General features: G+C 49.7%; 2 protein-coding genes across 2 annotated transcripts; both read right to left on the bottom strand.

Annotated features, from left to right (window-relative positions):
- Window positions 1–2,085: 2,085 nt before the first annotated feature.
- Window positions 2,086–11,763, bottom strand: Slc27a5 (solute carrier family 27 member 5). The gene is made up of 10 exons (XM_038338821.1): window positions 10,910–11,763; window positions 10,018–10,227; window positions 8,895–9,053; window positions 7,421–7,545; window positions 4,697–4,891; window positions 4,520–4,610; window positions 3,118–3,316; window positions 2,776–2,873; window positions 2,481–2,611; window positions 2,086–2,406 (listed from the first exon to the last, which is right to left on the bottom strand). Exons 1-10 carry the CDS (start codon window positions 11,592–11,594, stop codon window positions 2,230–2,232), a joined length of 2,070 nt encoding a protein of 689 aa, XP_038194749.1. The 5' UTR covers window positions 11,595–11,763; the 3' UTR covers window positions 2,086–2,229.
- Window positions 11,764–13,353: 1,590 nt separating this feature from the next.
- On the bottom strand, window positions 13,354–18,970 carry Zbtb45 (zinc finger and BTB domain containing 45). The gene is made up of 3 exons (XM_038338826.1): window positions 18,735–18,970; window positions 15,178–16,489; window positions 13,354–14,458 (listed from the first exon to the last, which is right to left on the bottom strand). The coding sequence occupies exons 2-3, from the start codon at window positions 16,487–16,489 to the stop codon at window positions 14,202–14,204; spliced, it is 1,569 nt and encodes a 522-aa protein (XP_038194754.1). The 5' UTR covers window positions 18,735–18,970; the 3' UTR covers window positions 13,354–14,201.
- Between the last annotated feature and the right edge of the window lie 3,892 nt (window positions 18,971–22,862).

The following is a 22,862-nucleotide window of genomic DNA, read 5'->3' on the forward strand; positions in this document are numbered from 1 at the left end:
ATTTCTAAGATGGGGACACCCTCATAATCCTGTCTAGATACCACAAGTCATACCAGTACTCTCACCCCCTGACAGTTCAGACCATATTTTCCAGAGGCCATGGTGATGAGGACAAGAGATAGAAATGTGTAGGGCCCAGGTCTACCCTTGTTCCTGGGGTTCATCTTGAGGACAGGTTCTGGTCAGCCAGCTAAAACATTGTTTGTTCCTGTGCTCCCTCTGCCCCGCCTGGTGATTAGCTGTAGGGTATTGTTGTCTCCATCGTTGGTATGGTCATTTCCCACCTGCCTGGGTGGAAATCCTTGTGCAGCAGTGAGGTATATAAGGATTTCCCCAAGGTTAAATAAACGGCATTTGGCTGATCTCCTTTTGAGTGACCCAGGTCTTTTTGTGTGTTCTTTCAATCTCCAGACCCTTGCCCGACTCGTGTTCGGTACAGTGTTGCGCGAACTGTACCGAGGGGGTAACACAGAATTGGGTGTTACAGAAATGCAATTCACAGTAGAGACCCCTAAACAGCTGTTCTGTTCTTAGCCAGAAATGCCATGGTTCCTGTCTTTGCTGAGGCCAAAGATGCGAGAGCATTTTGGTTCCGGGTCTGTGTTCTTCCTAAACTAGCATTTCTGCCCACAGGCAGTATATGAGAGTGAGACCTAACCTTCAATCCAGATACTATTCCTGTCCAGTGAATACCTTTAAAAGTGGATCATAGCCAGGCGATGGTGGCACACAGCTTTATTAAATCCCAGCACTGAGGGAGGCAGAGCAGGCAGGCAGGTGAATCTCTGTGAGTTTGAGGCCAGCCTGGTCTACAGAGTGAGTTCCAGGATAGCCAGAAAAACAGAGAAACTCTGTCTCAACAAACCAAACCAAAACAACAAAACAACAACAACAAAAAGTGGATCTCTAGGTTTTCACAGGTTGTATCAATTCCCAATTTTTTCTTTTCTTTTTTTTTCTTTCTTCAGCTTTTTGAGACAGTTTCTTCATGTAGCTTTGGAGCCTGTTCTGGAACTCTCTCCATAGACCAGGCTGGCCTCTAACTCACAGAGATCCACCTGCCTCTGTCTTCAGAGTCCTGGGATTAAAGGTGTGTGTCACCACAGCCCAGCCTCAATTCCCAAATTTTAACCTATCTCCTAAATGATCTTAGGTTCTCATTCTTGACAGGGTTCTCTTATGGTAGCATGAGAGGCCATTGAGGCTTTGAACCCCACCTGCCCTACCTGCCTAATGTGCTAGCTAGTTTTATGTCAACTTGATACAATTGAGAAGATGCCTTCATAAAATCCAGCTATAGGCAAGCCTGTAGAGCATTTTCTTAATTAGTGGTTGATGTGGGAGGGCCATCTCTGGGCTGGTAGTCCTGAGCAAGCCACAAGGTGCATCGTGGCCTCTGATCAGCTTCTGCCTCCAGGCTCTTGCCCTGGTTTCCTCCAATGATGGACGGATGTGTAAACCATACGAACCCTTTCCTCTCCAGTTTGCTTTTGGTCATGGTGTTTCACCATACTGATAGTCACCCTAAGTCACCTGGTAACACTAGAAGGGTAGATATCACTTCTGTCACTCCCTTGGGCGAGGAGCTGGAGAGATGGCTCGGTGGTTTAAGAGCACAAGCTGCTCTTGCAGCGGGCCCAGGCTTAGTCCCCAGCCATACCTGCTTGAACTCCAGCTCCAAGGGGATCTGATGCCTCTGATCTCCGTGGGTACTTGCACTCACATGCACATTCCCACACACAGGGAGCTGGGCATACTGATGGAAGCCTTTAATCCCAGCACTTGGGAGGCAGAAGCAGGCAGATCTCTGCGTTCAAGGTCAGCCTGATCTACAGAGAGGCTACACACAGAAACTCAGAGTTGGGGTCAACACTCTCTTCTCGTCAGTGGGGTAGCTTCAAAGTTTCAGAGCTGCTCGAGCTGCTCCTCCCATACCTTTCACCTTGGGCTGATGGGGACAGCTTCAAATATATATATATATTCATTCCTTGGCAGAGAACCCCGGAGCAGGCGCGAGGGTGGGGGTGGGGAAGGGGCAGTGCTGAACAGCTGCATTCATCTATTACTTCAAATCCACACACAGGCTTCTGCATATGCATTCAAGTTTATTCTCTAAGGGCTGCTAGGCCGTGGCATCTGGAATCCTGACAATTTTGTGAAGCTGATGCTGAGAACCCTGGCCAGTGCTGATGCTCACACTTTTGGATAGCCTTGCAGTTGGTGAGGTGGTCACAGCTTCCACGTTCCTTCACACACAGCCTTGTATATGTCTGGCATTAAACGGCTGAAGGTCTGGGTCTTGTGGTTCAGTATGTACAAGGGGTCAGCAATGACTCCCACATCAAAACCCTCACGCACCAGTTGTGACTTCACCAGCTTGAAGGTCCCTGTGACCTCCAGGGAGTCCTGCAAAGCAGTAATCATGACCCGATTGTGACATCAATTCCCTTATCCATCCACTCCTGCTACCTCGCCCTCACCTGGATGCGGATGAAATGGGGTGTGGCGTAAGCAGGAAGCCGGGAATGGACGTGCTGGTATAGTTTCTGCCCATCAAAATTCTGCCCAGGAGTCAGCTTCACAGCAGCCATGCCAACCTTACCCTCACACCCTGGAAAACACACTGGTCACTCTCGGCAGGCCAGCTCTACACACCGGCTGTGCAACTAGACATAATTCTTAACCTCTCTGTACCCCAACAGTACCCCCAATTTGTAATGACAATCCCCACCCACAAAGGTACAAGATGTTTAAAGTCAGGCAAGTTTTCCATACCTGGCACAGGCACGCCATAGACATTGACTTCCTCTAGGAAGTCTAAGCTCGACAACACTCCCTCCACCTCTCGCGTGGATACATTTTCGCCCTTCCACCTGCAGGGTGGGAGGTCATGCCCTAGGATAGGAATGGGCTGCCCCCTGAAAAGGATGCTACTGTCCCTGAGAGACCCCAGCCCCAGGAAGGGATGTTCTGTCCCTCGGAAGAGAAGCCACATGCCAGGAATAGAGAACACGCTCCAGAAAGGGATGTTATAGACCTGAGAAGAGAGGACCACACCCATCCCTAGAGAGGCTGGACACCCCAGAAGCCCCATATCCCAACCCACCCATGCCTGACCGGAAGGTGTCACCAAGGCGGTCCTGGAAGTAGAAGAAGCCTTCACTGTCCAAGGACAGTACATCGCCAGTATTGAAGTAGAGGTCTCCTACGCGCCGCACATCTGTAACCAGTTTTCGATTGGTCTGCTCCTTGGGACCACGGTAGCCCAGGAAGGGTTGGTTCTTTAGTATCTTGGTCAGCAGGAGTCCTGCCTCCCCTGGAGGTATAAATGGCAAATAAGCCCTAAGTGAGAACCCCACCAGCTCATGAAGGAGCCCATACTAGGGGTTCCTCACTTTTCATCTAGCCAAAGGCAGAACTCAATGGTACTGTTACGGCTGGAGAGACTGTGAGTTCAGTGGTTAAGAACACTGGCTGGCTGGCAGTGGTGGCACACGCTTTTAATCCCAGCACTTGGGGGCAAAGGTAGGTGGGTCTCTGTGAGTTCAAGGTGAGTCTGGTCTACAGAGCTAGTTCCAGGACAGCCAAGGCTATCTCTGTGTACAGAGAAACCCTGTTCTCAAAAAACAAAAAGAAGAGAGAGAGAGAGAGAGAGAGAGAGAGAGAGAGAGAGAGAGAGAGAGAGAGAGAGAATGAGAATACTGGCTGCTGTATCTAACGTTAGATTCCCACCATCCACATGGTGCCTCACAATCACCTTCTGTAACTTTAGTTCCAGGGGATGCGACACCCTCTCCTGCCTTCCTCAGGCACCAAGCACACACAAGGTGCAATTCATAAATGCAGACAAATAACATATGCATAAAATAAAATTTTAAAAAATGTGTTGATGGGAGACACTCAGACTTAAGGCGAGAGAAACCAAGAAGACAGAGAAACTTGGAAAATGGAGAGTTCTGAAAAAGAGAAGGTAGCATCAGGGTGTCCATAAGAAACAGGACGAGGGTGGGGAACTGACAAACGGGGATTGGAAGAAAGATAAGCCAGAGCACTTGTGAAACCCCAGGAGAGGAAGTGCAGGGTAAGGGACTGCTGTCTAGGAGGTCGTGACCCCTACAGAACGCTCAAGGGAACCAACAGATACACGTCAATGCAGCAGAACAGAATAAGACTGAAGCAGGAGAGCTGGGCTGAGCCAAAATTCTGGAAGGCAGAGGTTCCCAAGTGATGGTCAGACAGGCCAGTGACTTGAGCTCAAGGTGAGGGTTGCAGACACCACCCCCTATCACCATGTTAAGACTTTGGGCCAGGCATGGTGGCACACTCCTGTAATCCTATCATTTGGAAAGTAGAGGAAAAAGGATTGAGAGTTCCAGACCAGCTTGGGCTACATGAGGAATTACACTCAAAAATTGGAAGAAAAGAAGTTAACCAAAGGCCTTTGGGCAGCTTGTTCCAGGCAAGGAGGTGGAGGTAACTACCCCTCATACATCCACAGAAGGCTTGCTGACCTCCTTACCTGGCCTCACAGGGACGCAGAAGCCCTGGTTGTCCCTTATAGGCTCTGCTGTCTCTACGTCGAACTGCACAAGCTCAAAGGGACTCAGCATCTGGGATGGAGGATGGGGCACATTGGTTAAGGTCCTGGGGGCTCAGTCTTAGGACCACCATCACACTGGGAGTCCCATACACTCACTCGAAGGAAGCAGTTGGTCTTGCCCACAGCCCCGCAGCGTCCCACATAGTTCATTAAGCCTGAGTTGCCCTCTGTGGAGCCATAGAATTCCCAGATCTGAATGGGACCAAAGCGTTGCTGGAAAATTTTCCACACATCTTCCCGAAGTCCATTACCCATTGCCAGGCGGACTGGATGTGTCTTGTCTTCTGGTTGCTGCAGGGACATCCCAAGAAAGGTCAGAAGGTGGTGCCCTAGAAGGCATGGCTGAGAACTTTTTCTGAAGAAAGTATCTTAAGTGTTAATCTTGGGAATTACCTACGAATTGGTAGTGGTGGGACCTATACTTATAGAATCTACATGAGGTACTTAAGAATTAGACATTGGGGGCTGGAGAGATGGCTCAGTGGTTAAGAGCATTGCTTGCTCTTCCAAAGGTGCTGAGTTTGATTCCGGGCAACCACATGGTAGCTCACAACCACCTGTAATGAGGTCTGGTGCCCTCTTCTGGCCTGCAGGCATACACGCAGACAGAATATTGTAATACATAATAAATAAATAAATAAATAAATATTTAAAAAAAGAATTAGACATTGTCTGGGTGGTGGTGGCACATGCCTTTAATCCCAGCACTCTGGAGGCAGAGGCAGGCAGATCTCTATGAGTTCGAGGCCAGCCTGGTCTACAGAGTAAGTTCCAGAACAGCCAGGACTGTTATATACAGAAACCTTGTCTAAGAAAACGAAACAAACAAACAAAAGGGTTAAACATGGGTGCTGGAGATGCCTATAATCCAGCACTAACAAAATTGAGGTAGGAGGATTAAGAGTTGGAGATCAAATGAGCTGCATAGCAAATTACAGGCCAGCCTGGCTATATAGGGACAGCCTCATTTTAAAAGAAAAGTAGGGCTGAAGATGGCTCAGAGGGTAAGGGCACTGACTGTTCTTCCAGAGGTACTGAGTTCGGTTCCCGGCGGCCACGTGGTGGACAACCATCTATGGTGGGATCTGGTACCCTCTTCAGGCATGTGTACACATAATAAATAAATTAATTTTTTTAAAAAGGTAAGTATTACTGGCATCTCTACCTAAATTATCTCTGCAGACAGTATAGAGGAGCTTTGCTTATGTGCAGTTACCTAGCTAGGAGTAACTAGAGACAACAAGCCCTCTGCTCTTCCCTCGGGCAGGCATCTGACCCTCTGACACTGCTGGGAGTAGCCTCCAGGAGCCTGATCTAGGAGAGTTGTTACCTACAAGGGTTTCTGTGGAGAGGTGACATTCATCTATAGGTAAGCCTTATCTAGAAGTGCCTACCTAAGGAAGGGATCTTATCAGGACGATTTTCAAGGGGCTTTTGATTTAAAACTGAAGGGGTGGGAGAGACTGGGAAGTGGAACATATTGCCTAGAGACAGTTTCCTAGGGATTGCAGCTCATCGCTCTATAAAAATAAAAGCATCTACGGTGGTGGCGCACGCCTTTAATCCCAGCACTCGGGAGGCAGAGGCAGGCGGATCTCTGAGTTCGAGGCCAGCCTGGTCTACAAGAGCTAGTTCCAGGACAGGCTCTAGAAACTACAGGGAAACCCTGTCTTGAAAAACCAAAATGGATAAATAAATAAATAAATAAATAAATAAAAGCATCTAGCATTTAGTGTGTTTACCTTGAGTCACATTGTTCCAGGTACTTTATATAGTCAATTCATTTCATGTTTCAGGTAGGGGATATTCTTTTTATTCCAGTATCTACCATTAGTAATTATATTTGTAAACTGAGATCCAGAGCTAGTTAAACTTCAGACTGGAATTGTTCTCATCTATGTTTTTCTTTTCTTTCTTTCTTTTTCCTATTTATTTATTTATTTATTGAGGTTTTCAAGACAGGGTTTCTCTGCAGCTTTGGAGCCTGTTCTAGAACTAGCTCTTGTAGACCAGGCTGGCCTCAAACTCACAGAGATCTGCCTGCCTCTGCCTCAGTGCTGGGATTAAAGGTGTTAAAGCCGCCGCCACCGCCTGGTTATGGTTTTCAAATGAAGCTATTGAAACTGGACAGGGTAGAGTCACCTCCATTGTGATAGTTTGCCTTCGTGACACAATCTAGAACCAAGCGGAAAAGTGGTCTTAGTGAAAGACTACGTAAGTTAGATTGGCTTGCGGCATGCCTGTGACAGACTGACTTTGGAAGATCCATCCTGAATGCGGGTGTCATCATTCTAGGTGGGACTAGACCAAGGGGAAACAGCCAAGTGTGTATTGGCATGCACACATTAATGCATTACTGAGGCTCTTGATGACTGTGGGTGTGATGTGAAGAGTTGCTTTAAATTCCTGCAGCCTTGACTTTCCCACAATGATGCACTATAACCTAGAACTGGAAACTAAAGTAAACCTTTTCTTCCTTGGCCTGTTTTCATATTTTACAACAAAGGAAACTAAGACACACCTGCTCAGGTGACTAACCGTCAAAGCACCCGGTAGAAAACAACATGGAAAGTGGAATTTACCATGTGACTTTTTTTTTCTTTTTGAGACAGAGTCTCGGTGTAGCCCAGGCTAATTCAGCTCTCTTGTGTAGTCAAGAAGTGACCTTGCTGGAGACCCATAGGTGTGGGTCCTTCTGTCTTTGGTGTTGGGTCTCACAATGCTAGGCCTGTGCTCTACATCTGAGTCACGTTTATCTGGAAAATCATATAGGGCTGTATGCCTGGGAATGCACTTGGGACCTCAATCTCAGAGCCTCACCTCAGGAACATTACACAGGTACCGTAGGACCTCACCCACATACTGGATCACTGTCACACCGTGCTGCCGACAGTCAGCCCAGAAGCGGGAGGCAGAGAACTTGGGGGCCAGGACACAGGTTGCTCCTGGTAGGGAAAAAAATAAGTGATCATGTTCCATGTTGCTAAGAGAATCTATGTGATTATCTGGGTGTGGCATTTCAAAGGCAAAGTAATGGCACACTCACCTAAATGACCCACGTACCTAAAATTTACCAGCGAGGCATTAGTTTGGCTCACTTTTGCCTAGAACCCACCAGCAAGGGGATGGTGGTGTGGTTCAATGGTAGAGCACTTGCCCCAAACTCTCTAGAAAGGGGCTTATCTTGTTCAAAGTCTTAGGCTCCACCCCTTGGGAATGGAGACTCTAGAAAGCATTTTCTTTAGCCTTGTTTTTTTTTGTTTTGTTTTGTTTTGTTGTTTGTTTTTTGAGACAGGGTTTCTCTGTGTAATAACCCTAGCTCTTCTAGTCCAGGCTGGGTTCGAACTCACAGAGATCCACCTGCCTCTGCCTCCCAAGTGCTGGGATTAAAGGTGTGCACTACCACTGCCTGGTCTTGTTATTGCTTTTTTAATGAAAGAACTTTTTTTGGTGGGGGGACAGTTTGAGACAGGATTTCTCTGTGTAGCCCTGGCTATCCTGGAACTCACTCTATAGACCAGGCTAGCCTCGAACTCAGAGATCCACCTGTCTCTGCCTCTGTAGGAATTAAAGGTATGAGCTACTACCCCCTGGCAGATGTTTTTTAGGTGTATGTATACATGCCTGTATATGTGTGTATGAATATATGTGTGTGTATGTATATGTACCACATGCATGTGGATGCCTGTAGAGGCCAGGAGAGGGCGTCAGATCCCCTGGAGTTGGAGTGGCAGGTGATTAGGAGCCCTCTGATGTTGGTACTGGGAAGCAAACCTGTGTTAAGAGCAGCAGGTGGTCTTTTCTACCGAGTTATTAGCCACAGCTGACTTGGGCCTTTCTATGTATGTAATCAGTCTGAGACTGATCTGCAGTGCTTCTCAGCTTCTGCCTCCTCAGCAATGTACTGAGCTTAGTGGCACTAGTCACCTCCTGGGACTCACTGTGTACACCAGGCTGGCCTTGAACTCCACCTGCCTCTGCCTCCCAAGTGCTGAAATTAAAATCAAGCACAGCTGCCACCACTGGCCTGAGCCCTTGTCTTTCAAGGAAAACAAAAAAGATAAAAAGTGTCTAAAACTGAGCATGATGGTACACATCTGTAATTCAGCACTAGGGAGATATAGTCAGTAGCATCAGAAGTGCAAGGCCACCTTCAACTATATACCAAGTCTGAGGCCAGCCTGGGCTAAATGGCCCAACCTGGGGTGGGGAAAACAAAGTCAGGGTGCATAGTATAGAATCCTGACCTTTCGAGTGTCCCACACTAACACACTGTGGTCCTTGGAAGACTTACCAAGTTCTAAGCAGCCCAGGACTCCAAGGACGAGGCCAATCGTATGGTACAGAGGTAGAACAACATAGACCACGTCGTCAGCTGTGGCCTCGCAGAAGGACAGCATCTTGCTCATCTGGATGACCCGCTCATGTGAGAGAATGGCTGGCTTTGGGAGTCCTGGAGGGTGAGGCAGCAGTAAGGGTTGGGGAAGAAGAGAGACCGACCACCACTGCAGGGTGGGTCTGCTTGCGGCTGAGCCTCTTAGAGGGGACCAAACATGAAGATTGTTCTGGGTAAAGTGAGGTAAGCCTATAATCCCAGCACTCAAGAGGGTGAGGCAGCTACTTAGGGAGCTCAAAGCCAGTTAAAGCTGCAAGAGACCAATAAATAAATAAATAAATAACGAAAAGCAAGAAAACTCATTGAGTATCTTTTTGTTTTTGTTTTTTCTGCATGTTTTGTTTTTCGAGACAGTATCTTTCTCTGTGGCTCAAGCTAGCTTGGACTCACTATGTAACCCAGACTGGCCTTCTTCCTTCCTTCCTTTCTTCATTCCTTCTCCCCCCCTTTTCTTGCCATCTTTCCTCTTTTTGTCAAAAAGAACCTTCATTCCTTATTTATTTATTATTTTGGTTTTTTTTCAAGACAGGATTCTCAGTTGTAGCCCTGGTTGTTCTGGAACTTGCTCTGTAGACCAGGCTGGCCTCAAACTCACAGAGATCCTCTAGCCTCTGTCTCCAGAGTGCTGGGAATAAAGGCATACATTACCACACCCAGCTTGAATTTTTATTCCTTTTTAAAAACATGGAATGGAATGCTTGGTGAATTTGCCTTGCATAGCGGAAATGCTAATGTATGTATTTTTTTTATTTTAGTAAGCAATCCAGTGAAAGGCACACACCTTGAACTCTACGTTCTCTGGCCTCTCAACCCCTGAGTGCTGAGATTTACAAGTGAACAGCACCACATCCCACTCTGTGGTTGGTTTTCAGAGTTGGGGGGGGAGAGATCATAAATCCAAACAAAATAGTAGTGCACTTAGGGTCAAAGTCCAAGTCAGAGGTTGGGTGTCAGGTGCTAGGGCAAGGTGAGGTCAGGGTGTGAGAGCGCAGGGTGGGGGCAGGGCCATCAGTCTCCTCACCAGTGGTTCCGGATGTGTAGATGAACAAGGCAGGGCTTCGCCACTTGATGTGGGCTCGAAAGCTGGCAGGCACCGGGTCAGAAGGAGCAGCATCCAGGGCAGCCCCCAGAGCCTCCACACCTGGAGTGGGTGAGTTGTGGCCAAGGTAGAAGCAGGAGATGTTCTCTACTAGCAGCTGGGGAAGGACTTCTTCCAGGCTCTCCCGGAGGTCTGCAGGGACCATCAGAGGAAAAGAGAGGCAACTTGTAGCTTCCTTCAAAGTCAAAAGGGAGTCTCAGAAACCCAGGGACTGAAAGCAGGTAGCAGAGAAAAGTTCCCCCATTCCTGGATGAAGAACTTTATAATGCCAGGCTGTGGTGGCACACGCCTTTAATCCCAGCACTCAGAAGACAGAGGTAGGTGGATATCTTGAGTTTGAGGCCAGCCTCGTCTACGAGTTCCAGTGTAGCCAAGGCTACACAGAGAAACCCTGTCTCAAAAAACAAACAAACAAAAGAACCTCATAATTCATAAAATATAAATTTAGTCAAATAAAGCTGGGCATCATGGCCCACACCTTCAATCCCAGCACTCAGGAGGGAGAGGCAGGTGGAACTCTATGAGTTTGAGGCCAGCCTGGTCTACATATGGAGTTCTAGACAGCCGGTGCTTCATATGAGATCCTGTCTTAAACAAAACAACAACAACAAAAAAACTTCAATTAAAAAAAATTAATCAAATGGACCTGAAAGATTTAGGGGAAAATATTTAAAGCGGCAACCCTAGAATTACTTCCCAGGTAAATCAACATTTTGACCCTTACAGCATGGGGCAGAAATAGATACAACAAAGGCTTCCTGCCCAGCTCCTAGAAAATTCTGTCCCCCCTTTTCACTGCCCCTAGGGCACTCACCTGGGTCCACAATGAGCACACTGGCCCCAGAGCTCAGCACAGAGTGCAGCAGGGGCTTCCCTCGGCCATGTGGATTGATCCAGGCCACAGGGCAGCCCAGCTTGGCCAACCCCAGAAACACACCCAAAGCAGTAATGTTCTTGGAGGGGAGCACTAAGAGGGCCGCGATCTTTCTGGCCTGCTGGCTGCTGTCTTCCTTCAGCTTTGCTTTTAGTGCCCACGCTGCCTGACAGGCCCTGGCATTCAGCTGGCTATTGGTGATCGAGTGGGCCCCGGACCCTGTACACACCAAGGCCGCCTGGTCAGGTCGTGCCCGTGCTTGTCGCTCCAAAGCATCCACAAAGGTCTCTGGAGGCTGCTTGTTAAGGAGTCGCCTAGTTTTCAGGGCATAGGAGAGGATCTTGAACATGTAGGCCACATCTTTGTGTAGCCAGCGTAGCCCCGGGGGCGGCTGAGGAGGCAACAGAGTTAATGTGACACCTGCGGCTACCAGACTCAGCCAGTGGGGCATCCAGGAGCTGATCCAGGGTTTGGCCAGCAATGCCAAGCCAAAGAGTACAAAGCATGTGGGGTCCCCCAGGAACCAGCGCAGGGCCACAGCCACAGCTGCTGGCCATGGGGGCTGCCTCAGGCCAACCAGCAGAAGCAACAGTAGCAGGAAGGTCAGTTTCTGCCAAACACCCATGGCACTGGCTCGTTGTGAAGTCGCTGAATGCGTCGGTAGTCTCGATTCTGTCCAGAGCTCTGAAGCCCTGCCTTCCTGCCTTTAAGGGAATCTGCCTACCCCAATCCCCAGTTATGGTCAGTACTATCAGCAACTGCTCTTGTCCCCTGAACTCTGTCCTTTTGTCACACAGTTCTTACTGGCTGGGAGTCCTCCTACAGTTCCAGCCCTCTGCCTGATCGCCAGGCCTGCTCCACCTCCTTTGGACACCACCAACAGGCCTCCTCTTGAAGGCTAGCATTTGTCTCCATATCATGTCTGTTAAGGATGGGAAACTAGGGGGCTGGAGAATTGGCTCAGTGGTTAAGAGCACTGACTGCTCTTCCAAAGGACCCAGATTCAATTCTCAGTACGCACATGGAGGCTCACAACTGTCTGCATCACCAGTTCTTGGGGATGCGACACCCTCACAGATATACATGCAGGCAAAACACCAATGCACATAAAATAAAAGCAGCACAGGCCTTTAGTCCCAGCGCTCAGTAGACAGAGGCAGGCGGATCTCTGTGAGTTAGAGGCCAGCCTGGTCTACAGAGTGAGTTCCATGACTGGCTCCATAGCTACTGGGAAACCCTGTCTCAAGAAATAAAAGATCTGGGGCTGGAGAGATGGCTCAGAGGTTAAGAGCATTGCCTGCTCTTCCAAAGGTCCTGAGTTCAATTCCCAGCAACCACATGGTGGCTCACAACCATCTGTAAAGGGAGGGGTCTGGTGCCTCTTCTGGCCTGCAGGCATACACACAGACAGAATATTGTTTACATAATAAAATAAATAAATATTTTTTTTAAAAAAAAAGAAATAAAAGATCTGCCTAACTCCAGTCAATAAGATAAGAGGTCCAGCCTGTGTCTTAATTACCTACCTTGAGGTTATTTCACAAAACCCAGGTCTTGGCCTGAACTATCCAAGGGAAACTTGTTGACTGTCAGGTACAGTAGAAGCTCAGTAAACACTTAGAACACCTTTAATCATCTGGATTTAACACACTTCTGTTCTCCACCATGAGCCTGCTGCACAGGGATTCTGCCTCACTTCTGGTGTCCTTGTGACACCCAGCCACAGAAGAGTCCCATAGGCCCAGGAGACAAGCAGGCAGGCCTTCCAAGCTAGAGTTCCTCCTGACCCCAAATCCTTAGTTAGACACCAGTGTATCAGAGGTGGGAAGGAGACAGGGAGGATGCCTTTCTGAGCTAAGAGCAGATATGATGCTGGTTTCTTTGAAAGGCCACCTTCTTTATTCAATAGGCAACCTGGGTTCTATGAATTCTTGCTTCCCACCCACCTGACACAGCCATCCAATTCACTCTGGGTTCTCTTGGAGTCCAACATCCAGGGTTCAATGTCCTCATAGCAGCCTGGCCCCCAAGAGCCCTCTCGGGCATCTCACAAGTGGGATGTCCAACATTCATGTCCATCAGGAAGGGGGAGGGAAAACCTTGACTCCTAAAGGTTTCTGGTTGGAAGGGGGACTCAATTTCTGCAGTGTGTATGTAGCAGCCAGCACTGGGACTGGGATTCCCTCCACAGAGTTGAACTCTTTAAGAAAACTGGATGACTGTTATATATGCAGCCCATCTACCTAAATCCCAAAATAAAAGTTCAGGCTATCAAACCAAATTGTGCCTACCTGCCCAGGAAATCTCAAGGGACCGCAATGGTACAACCCACGAATGTGGGGACCAAGCCCCAAGCCCACAACTCAGAAAGCCTACTAGGCATGCACTGGCCCAACGTCCTTTATTAGAATGGAATCCTAAAGTTCCATGGTAGGTCCATCTGAGTCTCCACAGACACCCAATGAGGAAAGGGAAATCCAGACTGAGGGTGAGTGTAGGGCCCATGGGTCTACCCCTGCTCCCGGGTTTCATCTTGAGGACAGTTTCTGGTCAGCCAGCTAAAACATCCTGTTTGTTCCAGTGTTCACTCTTCCCGGCCTGGTGATTAGCTATAGGGCATTGTTGACTCCACCTTGGGTGTGGTCTGGGGGGGGGGGGTTATTCCATTGTGCAGCAGCTAGGTATTTAAGGTTTTCCCTAAACTTGAATAAACAGCATTCAGCTGATCTCCTTTCGAATGGCTGGAATGACCCAGGTCTCTTGTGTGTTCTTTCACTCTTCAGGCTCTTGCCCGGCTCACCTACGGTACAGTGGCACAGTGGCAAGCAAACTGTACCGAAAATAACACAGGCAGGCACAGGCGTTATAGGTGAGGTCAGAGAATTCTAGCCCAGTACTGGGGCAGAGGATAACCCTAGACATCATACCCCGACAGGGAGTAGGGCGAAAATCCCGTATCAGGTTCCAAGAGTCTGTGGACCCAGCTCAACCTGGAGATGGTCTAGATCTCTGAGGTGGTAGGGTCCCTGACCATCCTCTACCCCGCCATATCCCATCCAGAGATGCTAAGCATGTGTAGGAGGGACATAGGGTTCTGGGTCCCAAGTCCAGGGAAACGGGGTGAGAGTGGGGAAGAGAAAGAGTCCAGACTCCAAAGCAAGAGCCTTCCGGTGGAGTAGACCTAGTCCAAGGGTCTGACTGCACCTGCGCACTGTGTACTGCTGGATTCCAATCAAGGTGCAGGGTGAGCTGCCAGGTGGCGCTCCAACAGTGCGCGGTGTGAGAAAACCTTGCCACAGGCAGGGCAGGGTGCACGCTCAGGTCGGTGTGTGCGCATGTGCACGTTGAGCGAGCTCTTCTGCGTGAAGCGCTTGGCACACACAGCACACTGGAAGGCTCTCACGCCAGTGTGTGTGACCATATGCTTGAGCAGGTAGTCGCGCAGCGAGAAGGATCGCCAACACACTGCGCACTGATGTGGCTTCTCCCCTGCAGACGACAAAGCAAGCCACACACACATTAGTCCAGCTTGCTCTCCCTGGAGCATGTCCTTGGGTAGGGACTCCTCTATTCTTCCCTCCCGAGTCAGGTCAGGAACCCTTTGCTTGTCAAGGAAACCACCCTGGAATCCCACTCTCCCAGGAAGCCCTCTCCCAAACCCACATCTTCATTCAACTATGCCACCGTCTGCCAGGAACACTTAAAAGGGAACTCTACCTGTCTGGAACAACGCCCATTGCCCATTTGGGCTACACTCAGATCTCTCCTACTTCAAGGATTTTTCATCCCCAGTTCACACCTCCGCTGGCACTGGCAGACCCTGGGGCTCAGCCTCTCTACTCAGACCCATATTATGAGACACTTTTACAGGAAATAAACCCACGTTCCTTCACCATAATTCTCTTCCTGCTTCCTGCAGCTCCCATCCCGGAAGCTGGTCAGTTCCCCACCAAACACTTCCTTTAACCTGACCAGCCCAGGCTAAAGCTAGCTTTCTAAGACCTTAGTAGGTCTGCTTTGGAAGGGCAGGCTCCCACTTCCCAATCAACCGCTTGACACGGGGGAACTAAATTTCCAGACTTCTAAGATTAACACAAAACAAAGCACCTCAAGTGCCTGATCCCACCCAGGAACCAAATCTCCAACGATTAAGGGGCTCAGAAATCTGTGTGAGTAGAGACGGCCATTTCCTTTCCTTTCGCACTCACCAGAGTGGATGAACATGTGCTTGGTGTAGTTTTTCCGAGAACTGAAAGTCTTGCGGCAGTGACTACACTCATAGGCGGGTTGCTCAGCACCCGAGGCACCGGGGACACGCGCAGGAGGGCCTGAGATGGCTGTGGCCGGAGCAGCAGGGGCGGCAGGTACAGCCGGGGTTTCTCCTAGCTGAGCACTGGGGGCTGCATCTGGCTGGAGCGTGGGGTAGAAAGCGGGAGGGGGCGCAGGGGCTGGCCCTGATGGAGCGGGAGGTGTTGGTGCTGGCGGCCCAGGGGCACCCAGGTGAAAGGGGAAGAGAGCCACGGGGGGTCCAGGGGTCTTCATGCCAGTGGGGCGAGGCCCAGCGAGGGCGCAGTCAGGTGGAGCAGCGGTTTCCACCGGACAACTTTCTGGACCCCCATTGCCTTCCGCTTCATGCCAGGCGGATACATAACTATCTGGGAACACATCCTCGGTCACCGTAGTCCCCCGAAGGAAATCTCTCCCGGCACCACCATAATCAGTGATGCCAGTGGATGCAGGCGGGTCCTCACGTGCGCTGTCAGCTGCAGCGGTAAGGAAGCCCCCTGAGCAGTCGGGGAAGGCAAGGGGCGCCTGGCCCTCACCAGGGCCGCCGCCACCGCCGCCTTCTCCTTCTTCAGCGTCGGTCTCTTCATCAGTCTCTTCGTCGTCATCCTCTTCACCTCTGTCTTCAGGGGCGGCAGTCAGCGCCGGCTCGGTATCCGGTCCCTCAGCCTTGATAGGTGCTGGGGGCGCAGGCAGCTGCAGACGTGCAGGCTGGCGCTGTTTGCGGCTGTGCGCTGCGCTGGGGTGACCCGGGGGGCGGGCCGCCAGCAAGTGGCGCAGACGATGGCGCAGTTGCGCGGGAGCGAGTGGAGGGGGCACGGGTGGTGGCAGAGGTGCAGGTGCTGGGGTGCTGGGGACACGGGCACGCGCAATGATTTGCGTGCACTCATCAATAACCGTTTGGATGCGAAGCACCGACGCTGCTGTGAGCACCTGTAGTGCTTCACCCTGAGCCACCACCAGGGAGCCACTGTACAGGAACTCGACCAGCTGGCGCACCGTCTGCGCAGGCACCACTGGTGGCACACGAATCTCTGAATGGCCGAGCAGCAGCTTATCCTGGAAGAAGGGCGAGCCCGCGGCCAGCACGCAGCGGTGCGCACGCAGGGAAGCTTCACGGATACGCACAGTCACATCGCAGAAGTGACCGCCTAGCCTCTGCCCATTGAGGGTCTCCAGAAGTGACCGTGAAAAGTTCTGTAAGTGGATGTGGTGCACCGCCTCGGTCGCTGCCATCTGCGAGATGAAGAGACAATGGGGGTTGGGCTGTCAGCTCTGCCATCCTATGTCCTGGTCCCCTTGTGTTTTGTTTTTTTTGTTTTGTTTTTTGTTTTGTTTTTCGAGACAGGGTTTCTCTGCAGCTTTAGAGCCTGTCCTGGAGCTAGCTCTTTGTAGACCAGGCTGGTCTTGAACTCACAGAGATCCGCCTGCCTCTGCCTCCCGAGTGCTGGGATTAAAGGCGTGCGCCACCACCGCCCGGCTTGTCCTGGTCCTCTTAATCCTTATCACAGAACCCAAGGAGGTACCACATCCCTAGGCGGGGCCCACCTCATTCACAGTCCCTGAACCAACACATAAAACACGTCAGCACTCCTGGCCTAGGTACCCTTCAATGGCCTCCATCCCTGCAACACCAGCATATATATCCCCTGTTTTCTGCCCCAAGGAAGATCTAGGTTTACCCTCCTTCTGGGAACTTACCTAGACCCCAAGTTTAATATCCTTAAATCACAGGACGGCCCTCCTCCCAAGGGGGTGGTCTTGTTTAAAACAAATGCCAGTAACTCCCATTCAAAACTGGCTACCCTGTCTCATGAGAACGATTTTCCCGAGGAAACAATAAGCTACTATCTCATTTCCTCTAAGTTACCCATAACCCTTTCCTCTTGGGTTGTTTTTTTCTTTTCTATTCTCCCCTAGTCAGATTTCCTTATCCCAGCACCACTAAGGCTCAAGACTACCATCATTAGCAGGTACCATTAACTAGTGTGTGTGTGGATGCACCTGCCTCCTGGTGAATATGGGAGCACCTCTTCAGGCTGAGCATCAGTGTCCCTCATGCCCAAGGAAAGCAAATAAACACTACGTATAACAATGCACTGCGGCCCTGTTTCTTTTTTACACCAGCCGAGCTCTGCAGTGCTAAGAAATCACACAAGGGATGTGAAAGGCCAGCAAGCTGAAATCCATCACACTTGGTTTCAATCCTCATATTTCTTTTTTTTAAATATTTATTTATTTGTTATATATACAATATTCTGTCTGTGTGTATGCCTACAGGCGAGAAGAGGGCACCAGACCTCATTACAGATGGTTGTGAGCCACCATGTGGTTGCTGGGAATTGAACTCAGGACCTTTGGAAGAGCAGGCAGTGCTCTTAACCTCTGAGCCATCTCTCCAGCCCCTGAATCCTCATATTTCTTATGCATCCGAGACTATCATCCTGGCACTGACGAGACTGAGGCCCTGGAAAAGGGAAAAAACTTCCCTGTCATACACACACACACACACACACACACACACACACAGAGGGGGGGGGGGGAGATAAGAAGCTGAGATCTGCCAGGTAAGCCACCAAGTGGATATTCCAGGTCTCTGGGCCTGTTTCCTTACTTAACAAATAAGAATGTTACATTTGGATCAGACTGCATACAACTCTGCTCGAAGGGAGAGAATCAAGATACAGGATACACCCTAACACCTGTCTCTCTGGGGCCTTGGCTCCTGAGTGGGGCCCCATTAAATCCTGCCCCTATACCAGGGCTGAGAACTCAGACTCAACGTTTTTATATCCTTAACACAAACACATCCTTCCCTTTGGCCCAGCCGATTCCTCCCTTTCTCTCAGATTATTTCATACACTGTGCCAGTAACCACCGGCCTGGACTGTTGGAAGTCACCTTGTAAGTCCCTCCACACCCCCACCTCCGGACATTTTCCTCACGCGACAGCCAGAGGGAGCCTGCTAACCTAGTTTATCTGGGTCCTCTATGACGATGAATTAATTCTTCAGACAGACCAAGGCTATGCACCTGCCTCTGCCAGAGGCCTCCTTTTTCAACTTGTGTGCCAACCCATAGGTCCTAAACTCCTCAAATCCATCCCCCACTCCCACCCCGCTTCCCGGAGGGCTCGGACTCCTCAGATGCAGCAGGACCTTCCTGGATGCTCCAGAACAAAGACACACTCTCCCACATCTACTGCTGTATTCTCGCCGCCATGTCCTCTCCCATGCCATGCACCTTGCTCCATCAACCTGTCTCTCTCCCACCCTGTGCCAGAGCCCTCTTCGGGCCCACTAAGACCACACCGACTGTTTCCCGCCTCCGCAGCCTTGCCCCGCGCCCTGCCCCGATCCTGCAGCGCCCTCTCGCGTTCTCCACGTGTGCACCGATCCTCACGCGGGCGTCCCTCCCCCAGCACGCCCGGGCCTTCCCTCTGATTCTGGAACGAGACCAAGGGATGCCCGCTGGACCTCACCTCCGACTCCTCGGGCACCAGGTCCTGCAGTGGATGCCTTCTGCTTGTCAACTTGAAGGCCGCACTTCCGGGCCGCGAAACGGAACCGATGGCCGCGGCGCAGGCGGAACGCTAGTCGGGAACACGTTTCCGGTGTTTCTATTAAGACTAGGCAGTCTTCCGGCGTCAAAACCAAATCCCAGAAGCTGGGATGGCGGAGGAGCCAGGGATCAGTGGGCCTGAGCACGTTTCCGTCGTCGCCAGACTGGTGTGAGTGAGCCGTCAGTCAATTCTCTGGCCACGCCCTCGGTTTTCTCAGCCGGACTGGAGAGGGCGCACGAACCCGGAGGCTGAGGGCCTGGACCTCCTTCGGTGTCTTTTCTCCTAAAGCGGAGAAAAAGGTTCTCTTGAGTCTCTCATGCTCCCAAGCCAGATGAGTACGCTTTACAGGGCTCCCCTGTAGTCGCCCAAAGAACACAGGCCCGCCTTCTCAGGGAAACATGCTCATTTGGTGTCCCCACCTCATCCCACCCAGACCCCCAGAAATTCACTACTCTCTAAATGAATGGTTATGGAATCAATGCCGCAGCTTGGTCACAGATCAGAATAGAGGGTAGCTCATGAAATGGGGTGGAAAGTAGTCAGGCACCAAACAACAGGGACCAGTTGTGTCAGAGAGGACAGCAGTCATCCAAAAAGTCCGCCATAGTGTTCCTGTTGCTCTCCAAGACATCCCTGAATCAAATCTTTCAAGAGATGGGTTGACCTTCCCTTGCCCTCCATTCTTGAGGTCAACCAGTCAGCCACCACGTAAGGCCAGTCAGGTACCAGTGAATAGGGCTGGAGAGATGTACTGTGGAGTGTAGCAGGGCTGGTGCCTCAGGAGGACAATGTCAGGGTTTTTGTTCTCCATCCTGGACAGATGCCGGAGAGCTGTGTTATAGACATGTGTGAAAGTCTAGTGATGCATATGCCAGGTAAAGCTTATTAGAATCCAGACCTAGTGCTGGGGGTGTAGCTCAGTTGCTAGAGTGCTTGCCTAGCATGCAGACGTCCTAGGTCTGAGCCTCATCCTCTCAGAAACTGTGTGTAGTGATTCATACCTGTAATCTAGGCACTTGGGAGGCTGAGGCAGGAGGGTCTGAAGTTCAAGGTCATCTCTGTCATCCAGTTACATCAGAGTTTGAATTCAGCTTGGCCTACCCAAGAGGCAGTTTAAAAAAAAAAATCTGAATTTTACCACGCGGTAGTGGCACATAGCTTTAATCCCAGCACTCGGGAGGCAGAGACAGGTGGATCTCTGTGAGTTCGAGGCCAGCCTGATCTATAGAGCAAGTTCCAGGATAGGGTTCAAAGCTACAGAGAAACGCTGTCCATCTTGAAAAAAAAAAACAAAATAAATAAATAATAAATAAATGGATAGATAAATAGTAACCTAAATTTTAATAGCCAAAAATGTCTGTAATCTTATCACTTGGGTGGGGGGGAGAAACTTGAAAATTGGGAATTTAAGGCAATCTCAGCTGTAAGAACCTGTTCATCTAAAAACAAACCCACACAACTAAAAGAGCTGGGGAAATGGCTTAGCACGTACAAGACCCTGGGTTCAAACAGCAAAATAACCAAGCATAATGGTCTGGCATCTTTACCTCTTTTTCAGATTCTGAGCCCAAGAAGGAGACTTTTGCCTCTCCCACACTGAATCAACTTTTTCATACTGGACAGCCTTCTCTTTGCTCATTCCTCTCCGGCTTCAGGGACCCCTTTCTGTACCCTCACCTTCTTAATTGAGCTGCTATGCCACCAGAGCCTTTCCTACCTTAAGGCCGCACCATCTTCTGTTATGTGACTTGTCTGCTCCATCCTGGGCTGCTATCCTATAAGTCTATGAGGCCTCACCAAACTAATCTGGCAAGAAGGTGTCCGGAGTCTAAAAACATCCTTCTAAGACTTGGTACCCAACCTTCTGCTATACATCAGTAAACCCTATTAATTCTATCAAGGGGTGAAGGAAAGGTGTTTTTGAACTAAAGATTCAAAAGGCAGGAAAAGTTTATTTAAAGATTTTAAAGATTTTTTTTTGTTTTGTTTTGTTTTTCAAAATAGGGTTTTTCTGTGTAGCTTTGGAGCCTACCCTGGTACTAGCTCTGTAAACCAGGCTGGCTTCGAATTCACAAAGTGCTAGGATTAAAGGTGTGTGCCACCACCGTCTGGCAAAGATTGTTATTTTTAGGGTGAAAAATTAATAGTAATAAAACCAAGCAAGACAGGCGTAGCATAAATGCCCAGAGGAGGAAAACAAAAGAGAGAGGAAAAAACAAACCAGCCTCCTTACTGTTTGAGTTACCCCAGCACGGAAGTCAGCTGTATGGTGGACAAACATATGCATGACAGGAACAGGAGCTTTAGAGAAAGATAAGGAAGCCCAAAATATCAGGAAAGTTTTTATTTAGGCTCTGAACAGCATTGGAAAGAAGACCAGAAAGGAACAAGGTGGGCAGACCCCATGGAAAGGATGGAGGCTTGTGGGGACTTTGGAGAAGAGTGCAGCAGGTCATTAAAGATGTAGTTATTCTACCTTCCTAGGTGTGGTCCCACCTTTCTGAGGGGTTGTCCCTTAGCCTGGTGATCAACCAGCCCAACTGGACTAACTTGCAGTGTTAGGTCTCTACTACTAGCTTTCCATTAACGGGCATTTAATGGTCTGCTGTGATAGTCACCATCACTCGGGGAGGCTGAAGCAGGAGCATTACTGTGGGCTGCAGAGTAAGGGCCACTTCAGGCAAAGCTACATAGAAAATATATGATAAAAAAAGAAAGAAAGAAAAGCGAAGTGAGTCTTTTCAGCTGGCCCTGCCAAAGTATGTCATTATTTTTTTTATTATTTTATCTTTTTTTGGTTTTTCGAGACAGGGTTTCTCTGCAGCTTTTAGAGCCTGTCCTGGAGCTAGCTCTTGTAGACCAGGCTGGCCTTGAACTCACAGAGATCCGCCTGCCTCTGCCTCCCGAGTGCTGGGATTAAAGGCGTGCGCCACCACCACCCGGCCAAAGTATGTCATTAAGCAAACAGGCCACATGCAACAGCATTCGTGCAAGAGGTTATTGGGGGAGTGGGGGGTGAAAGAGTAAAAGGTCATGTTAGAGTAGGGATGAGAGAGGCAGGCAGACAGACAGACAGACAGAGAGGGAAGAGACAAGATGAAGGGGAGAGGAGCAAGAGGCAAGAGAGGAAGCTGGGCTTGGCGAGCACTTTTAAGGGGTGCACATGTCTCATTGCTGACAGTGGAGTGGCACCTGGTGACAAATGATGACATAACTTTGCTTTGGTAACATCAGGAAACTACTAGTAAGGACCCTTGACTTAAAACAAAACACACACACACACAACACAGAGAGAGAGAGAGAGAGAGAGAAAGAGAGAGAGAGAAAGAGAAAGAGAGAGAGAAATTTGAAAGATTTTGTGCTTGAATTCCCCAAACCTGTAATAATGTTAAGTGATTGAAGTTGTTCATCAAATACTCTTTTTTTGTCTTGTTTTGTTTTCTTTATCGAGACAGGGTTTCTCTGTAGCTTTGGAGCCTGTCCTGCAGCTAGTAGAGGCAGGCAGATCTCTGTAAGTTGGAGGCCAGCCTGGTCTACAGAACAAGTTCCAAGAGAGCCAGGACTATTTAAAAGAGAAACCCTGTCTTGAAAAACCATTAAGAAGGAGGGAGGGAGGAGGGAGGGAGCGAGGGAGGGAGGGAGAGGGAGAGAGGGAGAGAGAGAGAGAGAGAGAGAGAGAGAGAGAGAGAGAGAGAGAGGGAGAGAGAGAGCGAGGGGAGGATGAGTGGATAGGAGGGGGAGGAGGAGTTTTTTCGAGGGGGCTCCTCCTTCGCTCCTCTCCTCCGCCTCCCGAAGAAGAGCCCCTCCCCTAAGAACGAAGAAGAAGAAATAATGATAAAGAAGAAAGAGCTGGGCAGTGGTGGCACACAACTTTAATCCCAGCACTCGGAGGCAGGTGCATCTCTGTGAGTTGGAGGCCAGCCTGATCTAAGAAACAAGTTCCATGGAGAGCCCAGCGAGAAACCAGGAGAGGCACCTGATCACTCATCACTGTGAATTGGAGTTGATACTTTCTCTAACACAGCAAGTTCCATGCCAACAAGGACT

The sequence above is a fragment of the Arvicola amphibius genome, chromosome 8 (genome assembly GCF_903992535.2).
Source record: "Arvicola amphibius chromosome 8, mArvAmp1.2, whole genome shotgun sequence".
NCBI classification, from domain to species: domain Eukaryota; kingdom Metazoa; phylum Chordata; class Mammalia; order Rodentia; family Cricetidae; genus Arvicola; species Arvicola amphibius.

Bases quoted from the DNA above. Each gene is read 5' to 3' on its own strand.
- Slc27a5 (XM_038338821.1), bottom strand. From the start codon at position 11,594: ATGGGTGTTTGGCAGAAACTGACCTTCCTGCTACTGTTGCTTCTGCTG. The intron at 3,317-4,519 runs GTAAGGAGGTCA...TTATACCTCCAG, and splicing joins CTGCGTCCCTGTGAGGCCAG to GGGAGGCAGGACTCCTGCTG. The intron at 2,407-2,480 runs GTGAGGGCGAGG...ACTGCTTTGCAG, and splicing joins CCCATTTCATCCGCATCCAG to GACTCCCTGGAGGTCACAGG.
- Zbtb45 (XM_038338826.1), bottom strand. From the start codon at position 16,489: ATGGCAGCGACCGAGGCGGTGCACCACATCCACTTACAGAACTTTTCA. The intron at 14,459-15,177 runs GTGAGTGCGAAA...TGTCGTCTGCAG, and splicing joins GCACATGTTCATCCACTCTG to GGGAGAAGCCACATCAGTGC.